At 36.2% G+C, this 24571-nt stretch overlaps 1 protein-coding gene across 12 annotated transcripts in view; it reads left to right on the plus strand.

Annotated features, from left to right (window-relative positions):
- The window catches only part of COBL (cordon-bleu WH2 repeat protein), a 151106-nt gene that overhangs the window by 60499 nt on the left and 66036 nt on the right, over nt 1-24571 (plus strand). For all 12 annotated transcript variants that reach the window (XM_048940233.1, XM_048940234.1, XM_048940241.1 and 9 more), the window contains one exon: nt 17872-18066. In XM_048940233.1, coding sequence (XP_048796190.1) covers nt 17872-18066 — 195 coding nt within the window. The remainder of the gene's footprint in view (nt 1-17871; nt 18067-24571) is intronic.

Genomic DNA, 24571 nt, shown 5'->3' on the forward strand with positions numbered 1-24571 from the left:
GCTTTCTGTTCTAGTCTCTGTACAGGAAGCAAAGTTATGTTTCAGAAGAAAGATAGTGCCCTTAAGTTTGGGGAAAAAAAATCATCAGGACTTGTAGTACATTCGTAACTTTGGCACTCACTTGTTAAGTGATAAGAAACAGTTACATTCCCTAGGAATAACATATATGTACATTATTCACCTTTTTAGGGCCTTGTTTGCTCTTCATGTATTGTAACTTTCATGCTTCAGAGCTGGCAGGAACTGAAGCATTCACGATACACTTTCCCAATTCAGAAGTGTTTGGAGAAGGATCAAGTTCAGTTACACAAACATAATTTGAAAATGTGATTACTTCTTAACCATATTAGGTGTCAAGCAAAAACTGAATGCCTTGTCCACTGTTCAAGATTTGACCTCAGGTAGCCAGGTACTGTTTAGGGCAGTAGGCAGTAACAGCTGCAGCTATGAGAATGTTGTCCTTGTATCTAAATGGAAATGAGCAGCTATCAACTTTTAATACTTCTTCATTTCTGATGATTGCATTCACTTTATAGCCTTGTTTTTGTTTGCTTGTTCTTTGGTCTCCTGGCAGTTCTTAGGGTGTTTTATTGGTACTTATAGGGTCAAATCCTGCAACAGTTGTACAGCATTTAACAGTTAGACCACGCTGTCAAGACGTAGCTTTGTGATCTGGCTTTGAAGCAACTGAAGCATAGCTTTGTGTGGTTTTGTTTGTAAAATATAAATCCCAGCATTAGTATGGAGAGTCATCTAAGTATTACAGCAGACTGGTCTGTCCTCACCATTCTTTTGTTAAAGATGTCTATAAGTAGAAGGAGTTAGATGCTGGAGCATAACACTCAGGAAGATATAACAGAATTAAAAATGATTTTGTATCTGCACCTGTTCTTATGGTTAAAAGAAAAATAATTCATTAAATATAACTCAGAGTAGGGGTCATGATGATAGTAGTAACTTTAGCTAGTTTCATTTTTACATCCTTACATCCTTTGGAAAAAAAAAAAAAAACTTTGAACTTTTCTTGCTGATGAGGTGAGCTTTGCTAGATTTAGCTTGCTTGTAACTGGCATTCAGCTTATATATGGTGATCACCTTGCTTTCTCCTTTTCCGCTGAGGACAGGAGAATTTTCTTTATCGCAGTGAAAATTTAACTTGGAAAAAAATCTGACTGCATGGAAATTTCAAAACAGAGTAGGTTTTTAAAGCAACTGTGACGTATTTTTCACCTGATCACCTGATACTGCAGAACCTCTAGAAATGTCTTGAAGATGAGCTGCGCACACTTGATTCTGCCTTTGAGCAGAAGGATGGTTTAGGTGGATTGCGCTGGTGCTTCTCAGCAAGAATTACATCTGCTGAAAAGATGCAGCATTTTCCACCTCCTTTTATGGTGTGCACTTAGAGGATTCATTGTCTTCAGTTATATAAGTTGGGGATACATTCATATATTTACGATAATACTTTTAAATTTTCCTTACAGTATGTGATAGCAGAAGAGTTTGAAACAGTGGCTGCTTGACACCAGCCTTCAAATTCTTCCAAAGTGTGGTGTTACTATACCTCTTCAAAGAAAACATCCTTGCAGTTAATGTGGAGTGTAAAAGAAAATTCTGGTTCTCAGAACCAGCTGAACTACTTTGGCTCAAAGAAAATAAAATAAAATAAAATAAAAATTAGCCAGAGGCAGACACCTGGAATGGGAAGTCTCACCAGCTATGGTTAAAGCATCATAATGTTATAAGCTCTTGAAAACAGACTCTTGTGAAGAGAGGTGTTGGCTGACCCATCTTCTGGCTGTGCTTCTTAGGTTGTACAGCCACAGGACTGCCAACTTCATGCATTCAGGAGTCTGTTAGCTCCCTCCCTCACCAAGCAATAGTGACTTAAGTCATTTGGTTAAAAAAAGAAGAAAAAAAAAAAAAAAAAAAAAAAAAAAAAAGAGAATAGAAATCATTTAGGCTGAACTTTTTTTTTCCCCTCCATTCCTCTGCTGAGAATTGATTTTACAAGCCACATTGCTAAATAATTTTTTGCAGCAAGAAAAACTTTACTAAATTAAGGTCTGTCACACAGTAGTCACCAGAAGTTGTCTTTACATAAAATATCGTGATTGAGAGCAAAATCATCACAATACACTCTGATATAATCACTACAATTCACCTGCTTTTTAAAAATAGTAAGAAACAAAACAAAAAAAACCTGGAGTTGTATCATTTCCCCTGCGGTTCTACTTTTAAAAAGACAACTCAGAAAGTTCTGTTCCTCCAATGGCTTTTGAAGGGTATTTTGAAGGAAGTAATTTTAGTTATTTTGGACACTAAATCTCAGCATCGGAGTCACGTTTACTGAGTTTTCAAGCCATTTAAATCAGGACACAATTTTTATGCATTAAAGTCTGGCCAACCTGTGCATCTGCTACCTGCTTCTACTCAGGATGAAATCTTGAGTTTAAGGTTTTTACTTTGTAAAACTGCCACCTACCATTGTTAGCCAAAATGTGAAAGAACAAAGTCTGGGATCCCTTCTGTGCATTTGGAGACAGCAGCCAGTCTATCTCAGGACCATTATTGAGAGAATTATTTCTTCTTTTGTAATGTAAACCAAAGTACTGGCTGGGCTAGAGATGACTGGAACAAAGCTGTGAGGTATTCTTGATGTGGGAAGCATCCTTTTGTAAAGATACCCAAATATTCAGTGACTCAGAAGGAGAGACCAAGAGCAAGCTTAACTATTCAGACTAACAACAAATTAACTTAAGTGTGGTGGCAGCTATGTGTTACAGTGCCAGCACCAGAGATGTTTTTGTATGTCTTATGCTAAGCAGATGTTAGATCCAACAAATAAGTCACTGAAGCTAGAACTGGAGAAACCAAATGGCTGATGCTTGCTGCTCAGTTGAGATCACCTTGTCTCCAGTCTCTGTCTACCTAAAGTCACATTCATGTGTTTAAGCAGTCTGCTCTGGAGGGTTGGAAGTTTAAGTCTTCTCAACTGGAATAAAGTTTTGAGCTTGGATTTCCCATATTCTTACAGAGTCGCTGAACTTTATAGATGGGTGCAGAGGATGAGAGAGGAGAGAAATATAACAGCTGCTTCTTCCAGCAGCTAGGTTTTGTGTGGAGCTAGGTTTCTTAGGTTTGCCTAATTGGATTAAGTCCTTGCTGATGATGACAGAGATTTGCCAACTTCATGGATCCTGATGAAGGTTAGGAGTTTAGGCAAGAAGTTAGGAGCATGGGTTCTCAGCAGTTTTATGCATAGCATGCCCAGAAGCAGAATACATCCCTAAAATGAGAGTAAGCACATCATAAGGATACGTGTCAGGCTTATTGAAGGGAAAGCACTGAGAGGTATGAGTTGGAGAGGCCCAAGCTAACGAGAACGTGGTAAGTTAGGCTAGCCAGGTATATGAGGCAATTGAGCTTCCAAACCTGGACTACATGTCTTCCTTTTGTGTTCTGTGGATGTACCTAGTTGGGCTGGTGTAAGTTGGCTCAGATATCTCCCTCGGATGTTTAATTAAGACCTTGTGACACACCCTTAACCACCCAAAATCCTTTTATGTCTGATTCATCTTCTGTTACTGATTTCACTGAAAAGTTTTGAAGTTAACTCGTTAGAAAAAAAAGAAAAAAAAAAAAAAGAATAAAGCAGCAGCTAATAAGGCCAATGGTTTTTAATTTGCATTAATAAAAGGACATAAAAAAAAATATCCAGGCGAACTTAAATTCCATTTGAGATTTTTCTAGTGACATCTCAACCACTCAGGCTTTGCTTTCTTGGCATTTAATATTACCCAGAGCCCCTTAATAGCATATAATAGCCTTGTAATTCCTATTTGGTCGTAATTTATTCAGCATATTGTTCTTAGCGTAACTGGCAAGAATACAGTGGTGTTGAAAGTACCACCTTTAAAGAATATTGGATAAGCAGAGATATAGTTACTTAAGAAGGGATTTCACATATTTCTGTGTACATAAAATGTTTTTTTCTGTTTAATTTTGGAATGGTTTTGGAATGATTTGGAATTACTAATTCCATTACAAAGTACGTTTCTGTTTAATAATGAATATCCAAAATACTTTTAAAGCTTTCCAAATGTATCTGCTGTAATGAAAGGATTAGGGTGTATTTATGCCAATGCCCTTCAGTAGATGAAATCAGAAATGTCTAATTGTATGCCATGGACTCCATGTTGCTAACACGCAATAGAGATTTTGGTGGTTTTTTGGTTTTTTTGTTTTTTTTTTTTTTTTGGCAATAACACCTGTTTTTGTAGTGGCATAATCTTAAGTCCCATGTAACCATAGACTCATTATGCTAGTCTAAAATACCCTACTAGATTTTTAGATACAGTAGAGATTTTCAATATCGGTGAAGGTATAATGTCTTTTCACTTGCAAAGAATTTTTGAAGCATGAGTGCTAATAGGATTTGGTTCTTTTCCAAGCCTCTTCTGTGGAGAGCAAAGACTCAATTTCATTAAAAGTAGTGGCAAATAATAACATTTCTTTTAATTAGAAGATCTAATGATTTCCACATGTATTTGTTCTGTGCATTATTGTTCGTTGGCAAAACTGAGCTGCTTGGTAGTGTGTGAAATCGTTGTGTCTCAATAACATCTTATGACGGATGAGGGAGGATTTGCAAAACAACAGTTGCTGACAGGACACAAAACATTTCACTTTGATGGGGGAGTTTTCCAAAGTGAACTTTGTGGCTTAGTTCTGTCATGCAAAGTCAAATTTACATAAGTTTTAGCGGTCCTTACAGGTCACCCTTAAACTTGAATAGAAGTTGTGTACGTAAAGTAAGGACTGTGTGAAACTCTTTACTGTCTGTGCTACTCAGCTGTTAGCTACTAGGAGAGACGTAGTGCCTGTAGTGCCTGTAGTCTACGTAGCTGTTACACATTCCTCTTTTCTAGTACTAAATTAGATTTTATTGGTCATTTACTTGCAGCTCCAAAGCTGTTATTCTCCTATGAGCTTAACAAAAATGGTAGCAAGTATTTTAGGTGCTGCTTTTTTTTATCTTCCTGCATTTAGTATTTCAGTTCAGTTCTTGGCAGTATTTTGGGAGGCAAGTGGGAAAGGAAAAGCAGAGTGTCAAATAGTGACCAGTCTTTCTAAAGACATAATGTGAAGTAGTAATACCTTCATGTAAATATTCTTTCTTGTAGTTATTTTTTCTTTGTTTGTTTATGTTGTCATTTACACGAGAAGGAGGGCCAGAAGAAGACAAGGCAGACAGCAAAAAAAAAGCCTTGGAGAGTTCTTAAAGCTATGACGGGCTGTAGGAGGTGGACCCAGTGACATTTTCAGTGTAATACTGAGCACCTGTTGGAGTTTTTCTGCTTCAGTTCCTTGGTGACCTGGTGAGAGCCAGGTGGAACTGATGTTTGGGACATGAGCTGAGCAGGCACTCTGAAGCATGCCGGCACAGAGAGATGGAGAGATTACCATTATAATATGGTTATTCTTAATTTTTTTCCTTTCCTCTGATTATAACATACTCTCCTTTCCATTCCAGCAAATGTTCAGGTACACGTCTCAATTTCAGCACAGAGATGGTGTAATTTCACAGATTCAGTTTGTTCTGATTTACAGTTGTTTGCATAGGATGAGAGTTAGGCCAATAAAGTGCACTGTGGAGTTTTGCCTTGTAAAAACCTAATGGCAATGGATCTGACAGAAGAGGGAAGCGCAGAAGAAACATTTAAGACTATTTATTAATCAAGAATTCCAGCAGTAAGGCTTTTCTTGCCTTGATTCTGGCAAATGTACAGATGAGAGATACTGTGCAGAGAGCATTTCTGCACAAACAGAGAAAGCCCTCCAAATGTAAACATTTGAGCAGCTGGCATGGGAGATTAGTGCAGCAGGGGCAGGAGGGGGGTAATACTGGTTTGTGGCGCCGTCTAAATTTAACAAATTTTAAACAAGGTCCTTTTTCTAGTCTAAAGGTTATAGATCAGAAAGACAATATCAACCGAGTTGTAGAAGTCAAAGTCATTAACCACTAATTAATTAAAATTAACTTGTCTTTTCAAAACTGCCCACACCACCCAAAAATAACAAAAAAAAAACAAAAAACAAACAAAAAAAAAAAACAATTTGGGAGAAAATTTTCTACGCAACCTGTTGAATTAAGGAAAAAAACTTTCCTACTATGTGCAAAAGACAAGACTTTGCAGTGTTTTTGCTTTGGATTGTAAATTGTCTTAATTTATTATTCTACTTTTAATTTCCTGTGACTGAATATGAAATCAAAGGAAAGCATCATGCTGAAGCTGAAAGTGATGTAGGATCTATTAGCTCTTAGTAGTCATTTGTTCCATACACTGTTTTACATTATCTGGGTGGGGGGGCTAGGAGTGGTTACATTTTGTTTTTTTAACTCCTTTCCAAATAGTTACACAACAAGGCTTTCCATTGGTTTGTGTGCTGTATTCTTGTGGTTTTTGTTCTTGTGTTTAGATAACCTTTTTAATACAACCCTTTACCTATTTGTTGTGTGTATTTTTGGAAGGTACCTTAATTTCTTCTTTTTTTTTTTTTTACAATAGAGACGAAAGTATTGATATATGAAGCCAAAATATGTATTTAAAGAATTAGAGCTGTGCTAGCATTGTTATGATTGTCAATGAGTTCAGAAATATACTGAAGAAAAAGATTTCCTGGAGAAGTGACAACATAGTTCAGAGCACATTGTTGCTGTCATTTGGCATCATAACGTTAGTGTGTGTCCATTGGAGACTTGATACAGAAGTTATTGGAGCCAGTGGAAAAATTCTTGCTGGTTTCAGCTGGCTTTGGACCATGTCCTCTGTAAGCTATAATGGCTTTGTTAGCCATTATCTATGCCAGGCCATTTTAAAATCCTTCTTCCTCGTGCTACTTTAGATTCTCTTTCGTAAGAAAGATCTGCTGCCACTTCCGCTGTCATCTTTGAAAATATATGAACTTTGTTCCTTTTTGATGGACAGTTGACACAGATAAAGTCCTCAAAGTTGCTTCTGGAACATTTTCAAGCTAGAAGGGAGAAAACCCCAAAGTAAAACTTGTTAAGTCTTTCAGAAAATGAATTGCAAACAGTGGCAAAGTAAGGAGCAGATTCCATCAACCAGTAATTTGTTGCAAAAGCAAGTTTTTCTTTGCTATCTGACATGCGTACCCAGAAAGTAAGCACAGTTCTCAGTACTGTTTCCCCTTTTTGAGAAGTTACTGTGCTGCTGAAAGTGTAAGTGCAGGTATGGTTGTGTCTGTTTTCACAGATGTTAGCCTAAGTTTCACCTAAATTTAGAGCTGAGCTTGGAAGGATTCTGCCGCAGCTCCTTGGTGGGGAATGGATACCAATGGTTTGGAATACTCCTGTTAGTGTGAGTGTATAAAGCAGGAATGTGGTCAGCCATGGTGAGGGAGGACTGACTGAAAACAGGAGGAAGAACATCTTCAAACAGCTTGAATCAGAAATGCCTGAATTCTGATCTCATAGAAGTTCATGCAAAATCCATGTGTGAAACAAAGCTGTGTGCAGTGTGAAATTTGGTCTCATACAAGTATCAGAAATCATACATTGGTGTCTTATGGAATATCATGCTGAATTTTTTGACTTGGAGAAACTCAGTTGACTGCTGTATACTGCAAAGGAAAATAAAAATATGAAATGATGTACGTGAAGTGGATAAGTGGAAAAGGATGAAGTAGCTTGAGTTCTGGAACAGCTGTACTTCCAGTCACTTTGCCATAGCCTGTATTCCAACTTGACTTTTATTTAGAAAGTGGACTGGCATAGACAAAGAGTTAAAACTCTAATAGTGACATCTTCCATTAAGAAAAAAAAAAAAAAGGCCAAAGATATTTGAGGTTATGATGGAATAAAATTCTCAGAAAATTCTAAGGTGAATATGCTTTGTTATTCTTAAAGTGCTCTTCTTTCCTTCATTACTAAATTTGCATGATTTTTGCCAGTATGTTTAGCGTATTGATTATTCTCTGAAGGGAGTAGCCTCTGGAGAATGCTTCTGATTAGAGAGGAAGTTTGGGACCTGAATCTCTTATGATCCTGAAATGAATTTTCTTGTGACTTTTTCAGAGTTATGTGTATTTTCTACTGAAATGTTTCATCTCTAATGGAACAAACTTAACGTCTGTAGGTATTCATCTCTATCATTACGAAGCAGAAGGCAGATGTGCACATCCGCTTGGATGTGCTTCATCCATTGTCCAACAAGAAAATGTTTTCTCTATACCTTCTCCTCACCCTTGTATTGTTTCTTGACCACCATTATTGATCATGATGTTCAGCTGTTATGAATCAAAATGATTCATTGCCATCAATACCTGAGCTAATGCTGGAGCACAGTGTGTGTACATTGTTGTTTGTTTTAAAGGGTTGGTCTGCTTTGGCTAATTATTTGTTGCCAGAAATGCTTAGCATGGAAACTGTAGGTGCAGTTTGAGGACTGTCTTAGGTTTCCATCTATGGCTTAAGAATCAGACTGTTGTGCTCTTTGTGTCCAGATATGTATATATGCTCACATAATCATGCTTATAGACATTTGAAAGAGCTTATTCAAGCAATGTGTGTACATACCTATGTATGTGTATATATATATATTTATATATACGTGTATATATATACGTGTATATGTACACATGTAGTCATTTGAAAGAGCTAATTGAAATAGTATAATTCTTGGCTGTTGACTTGAGTCCTCTTTGTGACTCTGTAATTAGCATTTGTTTTATGATCTGCACTAATTTCAGAGCTCTGAAGCTGTTTTGTTCTTCTAATTTAAGTTTTAATATCTTTGGAGGTTATATCATTTTTCAGTAATATTTTTGGCAGTTTTATCGTTAAAAACTCTGAATGATTCTTTCTTGAAAATTTGCTTTGACATTTGGGTGATTTTTTTTTTTTTTTTTTTTTTTTGTCTCCCTGTAGCTAAACACATACAGTCACCATAGACTTCAAAGGGAAAAATAGTTGCACAACTTCATTCTAAATTAACCAAGTATTTGTGTGGGAATTGGATTAAAGGGACTGGAAGTGGAAGCCAGTTCCCTGAGCTTGAGTAAATCAGAGCAGCTTTTTTGACTTTAGGGAAGTTCTGCAGATCTTAGTGAAAATTAGCTTTTGCATATCAGTACATATATTTTTTTTCCATTCATCAACAGCTGTACTGTTTTTACCGAGATGAAATTTTCACAGGCCAAAAGTTGTGTGTGCCAGAAGCTCAGCAGCCACTGAACAACGATGAGAATTGATTGTTAAAATACTTTTGTCTCTGGAAAAGTCACTGGAGGACACCACTTCCACTAAAAGACAGTGGGAACACTTCAGTGTACCTCAAATAAAAACACTTTCAATAAAACTGGAAGTTCTTTCTTTAAAACCAGAAGAACAAGTACACAAAAAACTTTTGCCAGGATTTATTCTTATTTTTGATCTCCGTAAGAATTAGTTATACAGGCATTAGAGCAGACATTTTGAAAATTTTACGTTTCATCTGCTTCTCCAGTACACGTTGGAATATCTACAATGGAAATGCATTGAAGGTGGTCAAATTTAGTGGCCTGATATTCCCTGTATTGCAGTAAAAGTTCTTCTTGGTAGTTTTTGGAAGTATTTTGAGTTTCATAAAGGTATATATCACAAGTATAGCGACTCATGTCTTCCATAGACTGAGCATATTGGCTGACCGATTTAAAAGAATGATGAAGCCTATTAAAAATGACTTCTTACTGCAATGATGAATTAGTTTTGCTCAAGATCTCTGATCCTTTCTGTGGTTATTTATGATTGATGAATGCTTAACACCAGCGGAAATTATGAAAATGTCTTTTTTACTGTTGTTGGTCTTTGACATTTTGAACTCTGTTTCCTGAAGTCTGTTGCCAAAGCCTTAATAAAGATAGATCTGGGTTTTTGCCTTGGTTGTGCTATGCTATTTGGTTGAGCTCATCTATTTTTAGAGAACACTGAAGTGTAAGCGAAAAGAAGTAAGCAGCCTTTTCAGACTTAGAAAAATTTGGCTTTTTCCATCTTAATTCTTCCAAGATTGTTCTCACTAGATTTATTAATGGCCTCCTTACGGCCAAGTGTAAACAGACTCTTTTCAATTGTTCTATCCTTGGGTTGTGGTTTTTTTTCACTTCTGTTACGATATTTTTGTCTCTGTTCTATACTGAAATTTAACTGGATGTTAGTGTCCATGTGGATTTTCCTTTGTATTTTAAACACACTTTTCTTTTAGGTCAGTCACTGGTTTTTAAACATCTCTTGGTTGGTTCTAAGATATTTCTTTGATTATTTTCATCCATTTTCGTTGTTTGTCTTTGTTTGCATTTATTTTTTACCACAGAAATAGCTAATGCTTGCTCACAAATCTGTATTTTCATCCCCTTTTCCATTCCTCTCACTACTGAGTCTTTACCAATTTGAGTTCTGTTCATGTGACCTTTTTCCCCCACCATCTTCACACCAACAAATGAGCATTCACTTTGCCAGTGAATATAAACAGTCATTGCATTTTCTCGCAGAATATGGTTTCCGTTGTGCGTAAGTGCCTGAGCTTGTAGCATTTACTGAAGGCTTCTGCTTTGCTTCTGTCTTTTTCTGGATTATCATCTTTGAATTTCTGCAAAGGCTACCTCACTGGTCAAATCTGGAGAACATATCCACTTCATTTTGTCAAATGAATCATCATTTTGTTGCTGTTCTCACTTCTTATATATATAAAAATATATATTTTTTAACTTATTTCTTTTCTTCTTTTGTACCACCTGTATGGATATCCAGAAGAGACATGTAGTGTTTTCTACATTTTTCCCTATGTAATATTATAATTCATTGAACTCCCTCTACTTCTCTCATTGCAAGCTCATCTCTGATCTCTCTCTGATGATATATTTCATCTTGAATAGATAAATCTTCCTTTTTCTTTATTGTCTTCTGTTCTGGTTTTTGTTTTGTTATTGTTGTGTTCTTTTTTTTTTACTGGCATAGAACAAAACATTTTTCTTTTTGTCACGTAGCTGTCATTGCACTGTCAGGTCATGATACTCTTATTTAGTGCATACGCATTTAACTATCCAAAAATATGATAAATATCATGAATAAGGAAATTTGCTGACACTTCTGTTAGAAGCTCCCCCGTGAGAATATTTTGAATTTAATCTTTTTCCCTATATTGCCTTTACATATTCATATTTTTGACAGTTATGAAAAACCTATTTTCAAAATGCAATCTTTTTTTCATGGGCTGACACATTTTGACAGTGTGCTGTGACTAAGGGTTTGGACTTATGGAACGTAAGTTTCTAGCAGTCTAACCTGGAAGATATAAGTCAGCTCTGAAAGGGTACATTTTATATATAATCAGATTATGATATGTTCCCAAAGCAATATTAAAAAAAACAAAACAAAAAAAACAACAAAAGCAGTATTGTAACAATTGAGGCAGCTTTCTGTGCACTTCTGAAAGTCAAAATCAGTCATTTCACACTTATGAAATGCAAGGAAACCTTATTCTAAGCACCTGCCAGCAGTACAGATCTTCATCCATGGTTCAACTTGTAAATTCACTTCCTAGAACGTCTGTGGCCTGCAGTCTTACCTCTCACCACAGTGATGAACTGTGAGGTTTGTATGAAGCTACCAAGTGCCATAGAAAATATCTATTGCCGAAGTGCTTTCTGTGCTATATTGAATGAGGGTTTTGTCATCTTACTGGGATTTACGTCTCCAAAACCAAGAATATTTACATTTTAAAGCTACTTAAAATGCATCTATCGTCCAGAAGAAAAAAAAAGTGTTTATCCTGATTGTATCAAGTACATGGCACAGTGAGGGTGTGATGGAATTTGACGTGTTCTGGAAGCTTCTGCATAAACATGTCTTATTTCTCTGTTATCTGTATGTCACCCTAATCTTGATGTGGCATTTTATGGGATTGGACATGCAAGTAACACGTGCATGCTGAAGCTTGTGGCTTTCATGGATGTCATTAGATTTATACCAGTGTTGAAATGTCTTTCAAGTACTTCACATTTCACAGATCTTTAGCTATATTTCTGGAAATTGGGAATCTGGTGGAAGATAGAAAGTACTTTGTACTTGGAATATTAAGTGGAAAATATATCAGCTTCTGTGGTTATGAGCTAAAGCTTGCTTTTTTGAACATACACCTACTTCCAATACCAATCACATTTGTTAGAAAAGAATGTTCAGCAACCTAAGTTTCTTGTATTTGTGTATTTATTTTATTTCTTTTTATTTGTGTATTATTTTATTAATTAGCTTCAGATTTCAACAGAACAATTTTTCATCCTTCACAGGACACAGTGACAGTAACTAAATAAAGTAAACAGTAAGTAAATAAATTGAGCATGAGAAAGGTCTGTAGCAAGTTCATTTTCACTTTACTGGATTGAAGTTGACTTGTTAACTGTGAGAGCTCTGAATTGATGTTGTTTTGCTTTCTTCCTGTTACCGGCTTCCTCGGCTCTGATTCAGCCAGGCCCATAGCATGCATGCTTGCGAGTTACTGCAGTGATTGAAGTGATAGAGGATAGATAGAGGACACATTTCTACCTGTAGAGATACAGGGATATTTTACACTGAGTGACCTTACCACGGTGAGGACAGGAGAGAATCAAATCAATTTCTAGGAAGGGAAATTTTAATTAAATTATGAGGAAAAAAATACATTACGATAAGGATAGTTTCAGCAGTAAAACAGAGTAATTGCAAATATACCTCTCACAGGAAGATTTTAGTAACCTCTGCAAGGGCAGATAGGTAATGCTACTTTGCTGCTGGGAGATGATGAGCTTATACAGGAGCACTCTTGCTTGCGCCTGGCATTGCTAGGATTTCTGGTAAACAGACTTGCTACTAAAATGACAGAGTGTGGTCAGCCGTAGAGGGAGAACTGACAGGGCACAGGACCGAGAACATCTTCAGACCTTTCTGATTCAAGCTGTTTGAGTTCTGATGTCCGCCACTTGACGCCTGACCGTAGAATCTGGATTTGCTAGCTTGATACTAAAACAGACTTAAATAAGAATAAAATGGGGCTGGAGGTGTACAGATTTCAAAACATAACTCAGATTTTATAAGATGACCTTGAAAGCTTCATTAGATGCATAAAATCAACGTGATTCTTCCCATATGAGTTACTACCATGGATGTTGAATGTCTTTCTCTTTTAGTACTGTGATGAGTGACCTGATTATTTCCTGCCAATGCAAACATGGGATGAAACAATAAACCAACATGAGTAAATTGCATAAAAATGCATTTTTAAAAAATTTTGGAGCAAGGAAGCATGTATTTTTTTCCTTTCTGGCTGCAGGCTGTATGCAGGTATCATAGTGATCGTCACGAGTGCATCATGGAGTACAAAAACCAAACTGTATTCATTGTGGCCAGTTGAAAAGGAAGATTTGGGAAGTCACAGTTTATTTAAAAAAAAAAAAAAAAAAAAAAAAAAAAACACGTGGTTCCAAGTAATCTTATGATCACAGTATTTTGCTCTATTTTGAAACAGGAGCTTGGATTCATTTTTTGTCAAATTTAATGCTAGCATAAAGAATTTCACTATCATCTCAAGGCAAGCGGCCTCGGACTTTTAATGTGTGCAGTAGATCTGATCTAACATGTTTGGTATTCTAAATGGCCAGTTGTAGCCAGTTGCTGTGTCATTCAGCAAATCAATAAGCATTGCATTAATGGAGTTTAAATTTCCAACAGGTAAAACTACTCTTGTTGTCACTGTGTAACTGAACTTGCATGCCTGCTCTAGATCTTATTTTTCAGGTTTACCCACACTACACTTTCAAACAAAATGATTTCCTTTATATTTTATTTTGTCTCTTTTGTTTTTGGAGAAAAACCCAAACAACTACATCTTGCTGATGCATCTGGTACGTTGAGTGCTAAAAAAACAACCCAATTGATTACCTTTGATTTAAAAACTCCTCAGAAGGAAGTTGCATAACAAGACTGAGATCTCAAATATGTGAGTTTTGGCAAAGAGCTGTGGAAGAAAGGCCTCACAAGAAAGGAACTTGACATTTTGAAAAACTTTTATTGTCCGGTGTGGACAGAGAACGGGAAGTCAGATCACTCTCACAGGCAAGCTGCAGCCTCTTCCTTGCTGACCTTTAAATACCACTTAGTGTCATCAGAAAATCAAGGAAATGCTAGTAACAGAGCTTTGGGTCACAGAGCTATGTATCAAGGATATCTTTTGAAAGCAAACAGAAGCTGACATTTTTATAGATATTTTTTTGTAAAATGAGATTCTCACGACAGCACTGTTTATATTTTAGTAGATCTTAATTGATTAATCTCACATAATTTTATTAATATGATCACTAAAATTTTCCTAAATACCTGTAAGACATCAGAGCTTAAGTTCATACTTAAAAAGGAAATAATTTGGAAAAGGCATTTTATTATACTTGAGTTGAGTTCTATGGGCTGTGGTATTTCTCAATCTTGTTGACTTCTTCTGAAAATGAAACTGTTATGCCTGAACCACCGATTTATTCTGAGCCTTTATGTGCCCTGTATTGTTAAACAGTCCTGCTCTGGCCATCCAAAAGGTCTTTGAAAGCTAAATTCAAGAAGTGAGATAACACTTTGAAAATAAACTGTTTATCCTCGAAGAGTCAGGTACATTAAGAAAAAAGAAGGTCCCTTACATTTCAGGAGTTTAAGAGGCAGGAAAGAAACTAGATGGCAAATCTAACACTGAACAGTATATACATAAAATCTGATGGTACTCTCTAGTTCTACAAACTGTTTCTTCCTTCCTTCCAACATCTGTCTTGCGGAACTGAAATGAACTTTAGGCTGTAGTAGTATAGGACCTGTTCAGGACTTTTGCTCAGCTAGAGTCTAGATTTACTGGGGACCTGTGCAGATGCAACTGTGTTTATAATGGGTTTTCTTCAGCTTAATTCAGAAGAAAAGAAAGGAAAAGAAAGGAAAAGAAAGGAAAAGAAAGGAAAGGAAAAGAAAGGAAAGGAAAAGAAAAGAAAAGAAAAGAAAAGAAAAGAAAAGAAAAGAAAAGAAAAGAAAAGAAAAGAAAAGAAAAGAAAAGAAAAGAAAAGAAAAGAAAAGAAAAGAAAAGAAAAGAAAAGAAAAGAAATCTTGTTGGTTTGCATTATTTAATCGTTGGAACTGCTAGCAAAGTTCTGTAATGCTAGTGTAATTACTGGGTTTTACAAGTAGAGACATTTTGAAAAACTTTACGTAATTCAATCCAGTGATCTTTTTTTTTTTCCTGTTTTCTTTTTTAATTCTACAGTGCAGTTACAAAACACTCAGATTGTAGAAACTGAATTTGATTCTCAGCAGAACGTTTTCCACAACCTGTTGCTGTCAAGTGAAACAGATGATAAGGGCATACTTCTTCATACAACTATATTGACTGCAATACATGAGCTTGGTTTTCCCTCCACCTGTGGTACACCCTATGTTCTTGTCAGTAACCTGTATTTTTAATGCTGGGAGAGAAGCTGTTTCTCGTTTTATGTATCTTGTAAATATGTGAACAAAATTTCTCATCTTTGTGATGCAGTGAATAGGACCAAAGAATTAAAATGTCACAAAATCATAGCCTGTAGACTTCAAAATGTTTTTGTAAGTATGTGGGAAATGGAGACTACTGCTTATTTTACCCTGTGAGCCCAGACGTTTCTTCAGGAGAAAATAGAAGTTTATTTTGTAGAATGAGGTGCAATATGCACTAAGATGAACTTAAAACCTTATAGGGTTAGATGAAATTGCTGTTTTTCCCACTGCCTGAGATACAGGTCTAAGAAAAGAGCATGTTTCCTTATGAGATCTCTTCCAGTCTTTCAAACCCCACCTTCCACTTAGAGCTTTTTTGTTTTCTTTTGTTTAGGAACAGTGGATGATAGTAAGTTCAGAGAATAGTGATGAAAAAGACATGGTAAATACTGCTTTGATTCTTTAATAAAACTAGTTGATCAGAGCAATCTGGTACCATGCATTGTTTGTGCTAAATACACAATTCTGGCATGAAGTCTGTGCAGCGTGCAAAATAGAAGGTAACAAAAAAGTCCAGATATTAGCCTGAAGTCACATCCATGGCAAATTCAAGATAGGATGCAAATGGGTTTGCTATCTGCATTACCACTTTCAGTTGCTTTCGTGGGAATCTGCAAACACTGAATCTTACTAAGCAGTCAGGAACCTGTGTTGTTTATGTCTGTTTTTTCATTGCTTAATTTTTTTTTTTTAGCTTTTTATGCTTCATAAGTACTTCCTCAAAAGTACTATAATTAAATGAATTACCTTTTTGAGCTTGTTGCTCCACGTTTCTAACTTTTAGCTAAGATCAATGTTGATACATATCATATACGTATCATACATATACGTATCATATATGATATCATATATGTATCATATATATCATGTATCATACATATAACAATGTTGATACATATGGAAAGAAATTATCATACTATGTCATGAACAAATTCCTTGACAGTTACAGTCCTACAGAAATCACAGATATTTACCACAATAATAAAGCAACAGAGGCAGAACTCTTTTCAGCCCTTCCTGGACTAGAACTTAGGGAGTAAAACTCCCTCTTTTATTTGGATAGTGATAATATTTCTGGTGAGTTGTAGTTTCATGCCAGTCTTGGTCAGAATTCCACCTGAAAGCTTTACATGAGCTTTACTCACTGAGTGGTGAGTTTTGCACATGCAGTACCATGTTCTGTGGTGATGAGAACAGCATTACCAACCACGGTCATCAGCCTTCCTTTCCAGAGTAGGAATCCTGCTCCAGCTCAGAGCGGGTTGATACTGTAATGGTTCTCAGAAACCATTTTTCAGAAATAACTGTCTCATAACTAAACTGAAAAGTAATTTTCTGTTTAGTATGGAAGCTTCTCCTAATAAGTATAGCAAAAAATGACTAACAGGTTTTGAGAGAAACGTGAAAGATCTTAATTAGCAAGTTCAGAAATATGATTTTAAAGTTGAGTTAAAGTGTAAAACTAAAAAAAAAATCAAAATTTTCTTTCAATCTCAGTTCCTGATCTTCTCCTGTTAGATTTACTACTGTATGACTGCACGTATTTTTGAATGAATGTTAACATAAAAATGTATAAAGCTCTTGTTCAGAAATCAGTGAAAATTATTCCCTTGATTATAATAAGTTTTGAATGAGAACTGAAGTAATTTTTAACATAAAGAAATACTGAAATAGTTTCTGCTTTTCTTCTGAGCATGTTTAAATGCAGTGTTGTGTCTGTCAGTGGAACTTCTTTTGAGCATATTCATTGATTGGTGTTAGTAGATTGTAAATGTTTACACTTGATTATGCATATAAATTGAAAATAGTTTTATGGTAGCAGAGTTTCTTTTATGTAAATCTGTGGAGAACTAGTAATAAAAGCCTGGGATTCAGGCAGCATACAATTAATACAGTGTTCTCAATTAAGAGTAAAGGTTGCTTTTAGATATGTGTGTTACTTGTAATTCAAATATAACTGAAAACGTGTTTAGATGACCATATCTATATGGTGCATTTTAAATAGCAAACAGTGGCAATATTCCCATCAACTGTAACATAATATTGCAGTAGATGCTTGTAGTGCCTTCTGACATTCATACTGCTTGTAGGCTTTGTTCCAGTTGACCTTTAGAAGTGTCCAAAAGTTACAGTTTGCAGTTCAACAAGTTTGGCAGATGAACATACGTGACTATTCATATTGTTTTAAACGGTAACCAGATGTGTGTTGTTTTTCTTCTTTCTCTCCCACTGTTTTTAAAAAGCGATGTTAATCCAAAATGTTAATCCATTTACAGGGTTTTTCCACAGCACCAAACTCCCCTTCAGTGAATTCGCGTTCCAGTACCTTGGGTCCATCGCTGTCCCTTGGTAATATCTCAGGAATGACAGCAAACCCAGAAGTGAAAAAGCGCAGAGCACCTCCTCCACCAGTTTTGACACCTCCGTTGCAGAATATGGAGATGAGCGGACAGGAGAAGACAACAGTACAGGTAACAGGGACACCACAGAAATTGAATTCTTTGCTGAATATGCTGGCTACCATCAGTTCATTCATCACATCTAAAGTCATTCACAGACATTTTGACAAACCACTAAGTACTGCACACTGAAACTATTGATCTTAGAAAATAAAATCGTTAAAAGTCTTGGAGTTTTGTACATATTTACTGGGCTTTCTTGAGACTGCCCCAAGCTTTTCTCTTTTACGAATTTTTCTAAATGGGAAAAGTTTTGTGAAGCATTATTAGCTGAAAGAAGGAGAGAGAATAAAAAATAAGAATAGAAAAGCTGGTAATTATAAAGAGTGGCTAGGTATTATTGGCCAGGATAGTCTTGGAAGTTAGGTGAGTGTTCTAGTGAAAATCCTCTTTTCCTCCGATACTGGTCAAGGTGGTGCCTACATTCTTGTTTCTTATGCTGGATACCAGAAGATCTACCCTGTTTTCGTAGTTGTGCCATGTGGTCTGTTAAAACAATGCAGTGTTTTAAAAAGGATTGCTGTTCCATGACATAGTCAGCCTGAATTAAATAGAAATTGAGGAGAAAAGCCTTTCTGAGGACCTAACCCTTTGAAAAAAATGGTGTTTAGTGGAAAGGACTTATTAAACATACATAAGCACATTAAGATTTTTGCATCCAGCATTAAAAACAGCATTCTAAATGTGAACTGTGGAAGTCTAGATATATCTAGACGTATTCCACTAAATAGGAATGCAAGAAGCCAATACTTTCAAGGTCATGTAATGGGACTGGCTTTGTCTACTTCGGGCTTGTCTTATCTATAGCAGTTTTATCTTTGGAAAGTGAACTGTTAGTCTAAAATGGAGTCTGGAAGGAATCTTTAAATTCAGTGCCATTGATGAGGAGGAGTCTAATGCTTAGTGTAACTCCTTGCCACTCTTGTATTTGCTTGTGTTGAACACACCTTGAGTGCCTTCTCCAATGAATCATTGTGTAAGTTAACTTGGTAAAGAATCATGGGATCTTATTTTCCAATGCTTACGTTAGGCAAAAATGTGATTGCTGGGACATGAAAATGCTTCATCTTTCAAAACATGTAACACTCCTTTTGCAGACATGGCTCAAGAGAAACAATTATCTTGAGACTTTTGGTGCACTTTCTTAAGTTTCCTTTTTCCTTGTTTTCCTTTTGAAATTCCTATTGTAGGTACTGTGATGAGGTTTCTTGTGTCCCCTGGATTTAAGTGTTCACTGTGATTAAGATAAATAGGTGTTTTTCTATGAAAATGTTATGGCACTTCAAACGCTTAAAAATTTTAAAGTAAGCACATTATTCTGCCATTCTCTTAGGCTTATTTGCATGTAGTGTGGCACTGACATTTTGCATTCTTTTGGGCAAAACCAATGAGAAGCTAATCTCTCTTTAATACTAGCATTTGTATTTTCAGCATTGTTATAGATACTAAAAGTGTTGGATTTCTGAAGCCACTTGGAAAAAAAAGTATTTGTCAAAAATAGCATGCAGTTCTGTCAATTTCAAATTCTTATAGTCTAAAGGAAAAGCTGTGTTGAAGGAAAAGAGGTGAAGTTTGCATCAGAAGATATTCCACTGAGAATTTTGGGCAATACAAGTGTCTTGTTGAGCTAACAGCTAACAGTAGCCAGTGAATAGTATGGTAAGAAGTATAACACAGTTGCTAGAGTTACTTTGCCTGCATTTCTGGGGGGTAATAGACGTCTTCATGAAAACAATTGCCCATGTCAAAACTGGATTTGTGCTCCTGAAGCTCCTACACTGACAGTGGTTCACAGGCTTCACTGTTGTAGTTCAAACAAGAATGTATGGAGTGCAGTTGAAATGGAGCACAAATTCCATGAAGCAATCAAAAACTGAGGGAAGAGATTAATTATGTATTATGTGGGAAGGCAGCAAGAGAAATATCATTTATATGAATGCCCAAACAGTTCTTTATTATCTACGTGCAGACTATCCAGTTTGCTGTGAATATAGAGTAAAAAATCTCAGGGTGTAAGTTTATTTCTTTAGTTTATGGGAAAGAATTAGCACTGATCTCTTTTTTTTCAGGGAAGGACGTCAATTCCTTATTAATGGACTTCCTTCCATAAAAAGATAAGATGTTTGTTTAGAAAACTTTATTTATGTGCAACTGTTACTAACAGGAAGATCCTGCAAAGGGGGAACATGTTTATTTCCAGTGAAACTAGCACATTAATAGAAAATGAAAACAGTGGTGTTCTGAACTTTCAGAAGCATTTTTCTTTTCAAACTATCTCCTTCCATAAAGCTGTGTAGAAAAGCAAATACTGTAGCTGTTATGGAGACATGCAGTTTGACTTTCCAACCCAACAAGCACATTATTTTTAACCCATTGTTGAGCTCTAGGGCATTCCATTTTCTTTACAGTGTAGATGTTGCTTTTAGGAATATACATCTTGTCTCCCTGCCTAGTAATTATAACCAGAAATTTCCATGTGTATGAAGAGATCAGAGATGTTTAGGCTTTTAAATTTACATTTTTTCTGCTCATTTTTCTGGGTAGGTGAGTCACTGCATATAATCATACTATAGTGCAAGTTTTGTTTCTGTGGAACTTGCAGTAATTTACCTCCTTCTGGGTAAGACCCCCACAGTAACTCTAATTATCTTATAGTGTAGCATAATTAGTTTTGCTATTCCATGTTTAGTTTTCTTATTTCAGTGTCTGCTGTAAGGTACTGTTTCCTCTGTAACTGTTTTAAATCTCTTCTAGCAAGTATTCATTTCGCATTAGATGACAGTTGAACAGTGTTTCAGAGTGTGCTGAGCATGCACCAACTATTTTGCATGGGCAGGCAGACTCAAAGAAAGAAGCACGTAGATTTTTTTGTTAGAAAGTATTTTTACCCTCTTTTTGAAAACATCCCCAGAGCGTTGCAATTTAGAATGATGGGAAGCCATGTGAAAAAGTATTTTTTGAAAGATCAAGATATGGTAATATTTCCAATAGGAAATCCAAAAATTAAGATGCCTTGCTTGTAGAAGCAAGGAAATCCTTTCCTTGGTAAGTTGCAACTTGGAGCATGCACTGTTCAGATATGTAGAATAGTAGTGTATGGAGTGAACAAAAGATGAAACTCCTTTACAAACATTCTCTGTTCACTGTCCCAGCATTTTCAAGGATGTGCTAGCAAAACCCGGGGTCACCTTAAGGTAGGCAGAGTATAAAATGAGTCACCAACAGAAAAAGCACACATCATTTAGACAAAACATATGAGAGAAAATCTGTATGAGTAGAGCACTGTAGAGTACATGGAGAGAAGCTGTACGTGAAATCTGACAATTAAGCACATCTGATTCAATGACCTTACTTAAAAAGAGAAAGAAGTATAGTTCAGATCATTTCTTGGAAGAGTTGTACAACTGAGTATTTAAATCTTTTGGAGATGAAGAGTATTATACACTGGCAAAAAAAAGTTTATGGAAATAATTACCTTTTTTAATGTCTATGGAAAAGCGAAGAAATCGGAGTGAAGGGAGATGATAAATAAGGCCCGAGGGGCTTTCTGTAAGAGCCTTTTCTATGAAATGGAGTGGTTTGTTCCAAGCAAAATCATGAGGCTTTTTGGAGACAACTTCAGAATTAGAAGAGGGCTCTTCAGTGCTTCCATCTTTTTAATAGCTTTAATGTCAGCAGCCAGAAAACACAATTTGTAGAATGTGATAAAGGAGCTGTGTGCTGATTCAGCTGCTGGGATTTTCAGAATCAGAAGTCTTTCATGTTGCATGTAGACATAAAGCATGTAAGTTTTGCTGTTAGCCAGTCAAATTCCTGTACTGTGTGGAAGAGTGGGACAGTATGACAGGCACAAATATTCTAACATTTGTTTTGTAGTTTTTAATTTCAGTTTCAATGTGACAAGACAGTTTAAATAAAAATTGTGTCATTGGCTTTTATTGCAGGTGTAAAAATAGCCTCACATTTTCAGAAGGCACTAAAAATGAAATTTTCAGGTTTTTTCAATGTTTACATGATACCTTGACATTCTGTGGATTTTGCTGTGCTTCTTATGTTCCTCTTTATTAAAATCTCAAGCTTGGATTGCTGAGGACAGTTGCTGACTCATTATTTTTGGTCTTACCTTTAGAGCAGACTGCTTGCCCCAGTGTTTTATCAAGTATCTATTACCAAAAATAGCTGATTTGTTGAAGAGGCTTACTCACATGAATAAAAGGCTTTCTCAAAGCATTTAATAGCAAGTTTTCTTTTCTCTGTCTAGACATAAGATTGGTCAAAATGAACTGAAGGCAGAGAGAACAAAACCTGCCATCAATATCTTGAGAAAGCCTTCTGTTCATGTGAGTAAGCCACTTGAAGAAAATCAGCTATTTTTACCATCTTCGTTAAAAATTTCTACTGACCATCACATAAGGGTGTTTTGTTGTTTTTATTTATTTTTTTTTTTTTGGAGTATTCCTGTTCTTTTGTGGGTGGCACCTGCCTCGCACAGCATGTATTCCCCTGTTCCAGCCCATCTTGCACTTGGAATAGTTCTGATTCTAGCAGCACTCAACAAGAGGAGTGCCACTGAACTAGCAGGCCCCTAGGTTAGACCTTGAGAAGCATTTTCATGACTTTGGTAGTGATGCCTTTCTCACAGAAGTTGTGTTACAGTACTGTTCATCCTTTTCAGTATGAACCAGTATAAATAGAATACTTCAGTTATTGAAAGATGCATACTCTCTGATTTATTGAGGATATTAGGAACGTGTCAAAAGAATGATACTCTAATGAAATGACCTGTTGAAAGCCACTGAATTTATATCTATCTGCAGACAACCCTGAGATACTTCAAATCACATGATTACAGTGTATAGTGAAAACATACATGAGGTTTGTTCTGACAGACAGAGCCATAGAATTTTTGAGTAGTGAAGGTGAAGGAAAGGTATTAAAGGAAACCTATGAATGAAATTATACTGAAATAATAATTAACATACAGCATAATTATTAAACCATAAACTCATTTCCACTCTGTGCTTGAGTTTGTAGTTGTCAGATTTCCCATATACGTGTGCATACTACAGTTATGAACTTGGAAGCCACTTGCAATGATGACTCATTATCTTTCTTAAGAGTAAAATACATTTTAGAACAGTGGCCAAGATTTTAGAAACAGTTCTCTGCTGTTCATAATTAGGAAGCTCAGTTTGTAGCTTGATGTTTTCCACTTCTAAGATGTCAGAAGTTACGTCTGGTTGCCCAGCAACTCATTATCTGTCCACTGGGATTTTAATATCATATTATTTTTCATTTTATCACCTTCTGTTGCAAAATTTGAATCAAGATTGTAAATATGAACATCTGAGCGTTCTTCCACTCATGTTCCTCCTCAGCATACTCTCATTTTTTTGCATAGATATCTTTCTTGCTCATTTCCATGGTGTGGTTACCACTCTTCCATTTCCTTTTTATGTAATCTGAGGGCACAGATGTTTGGCTTCTGACTGCAAGGATAATCTTGATGGGTTTGAAATCATACTGTTACTGCTATTCACGTCAGGTTTTCAAAATGATATATTTCCATGTGGCTGCAAATTAGACCCTAAGGCAATGGATACAGACACTGTAGGACAGTGTGGAATAAGGTACATTTATAGTATGCAAGGCTGTGTCATTAAAGAGGCCATCAGTAGAGCTTTCCATCTCTCCGCTGCATAAGTTAAAGTTTCTTGAATCTGCTTTGTCCCTGTGTACTTTGTATCAGTTTGGCATTTAAATTAGCAATAATATTCCTGCAGTGGACCTCGCTTCTGGGAAGCACTGAGTGCTTAGCAAGGAGCCTGTGTTTGTGCCTTTTTTTCTTATGCGTTTCCTTCGACTATCAGAAGGATCATTTTATGGGAGAGGCACGGTACCACCAGGCATTGCAATTGCGACTCTGTTCCTCAATTTCACAACAACTGAATGAGAACAACCACTGCAGACTCGTTTGTGCATCTGCTCCCATTCATTACTGTGAAAACTTCTCTCCAACTAGAGCTCTGTGTTCTGAGAGGAGACACAAATCTGTTTATATTTACCGAGGTGGTCCTATTTTTGCACAAGTGATTATAGTCATAACTACATGAGGGTAACAGAGGGAGGAGAAGGGGTTTTTGTTGGTTTTGTTGTTTAGTTCTTTTTTTTTTTTTTTTTTTTTTTTTTTTTTTTTTTTTTTTTTGTATTGCAGCAGAATACCATTCTGTTGTAGGTATTTTTTGTCCCTTTTGAATTACACTTTTTTCTGTATTTCAACATGGAGCGAAAGGTAATGAGCAGTTCATAGTGGAGACTATGTGACAGTTGTATTCTTTGTTAGTAAGGAGCCTATTATTCAACAAGAGGGTGGACGGACTCCGATCAGTTATCTCCCTTCCACAGGTTACACCTAAGTCAAAAATGTCTGCTTGAAGTCAACAAGATATGAGTGTATGGTTTTTTTAATCATCTTTCAGAGAGGAAGGGAGGTTTCTTTTGACTCAGAGGTCTTCTG

This window comes from Lagopus muta, chromosome 3 (assembly GCF_023343835.1).
Source record: "Lagopus muta isolate bLagMut1 chromosome 3, bLagMut1 primary, whole genome shotgun sequence".
Taxonomy (NCBI): Eukaryota; Metazoa; Chordata; class Aves; order Galliformes; family Phasianidae; genus Lagopus; species Lagopus muta.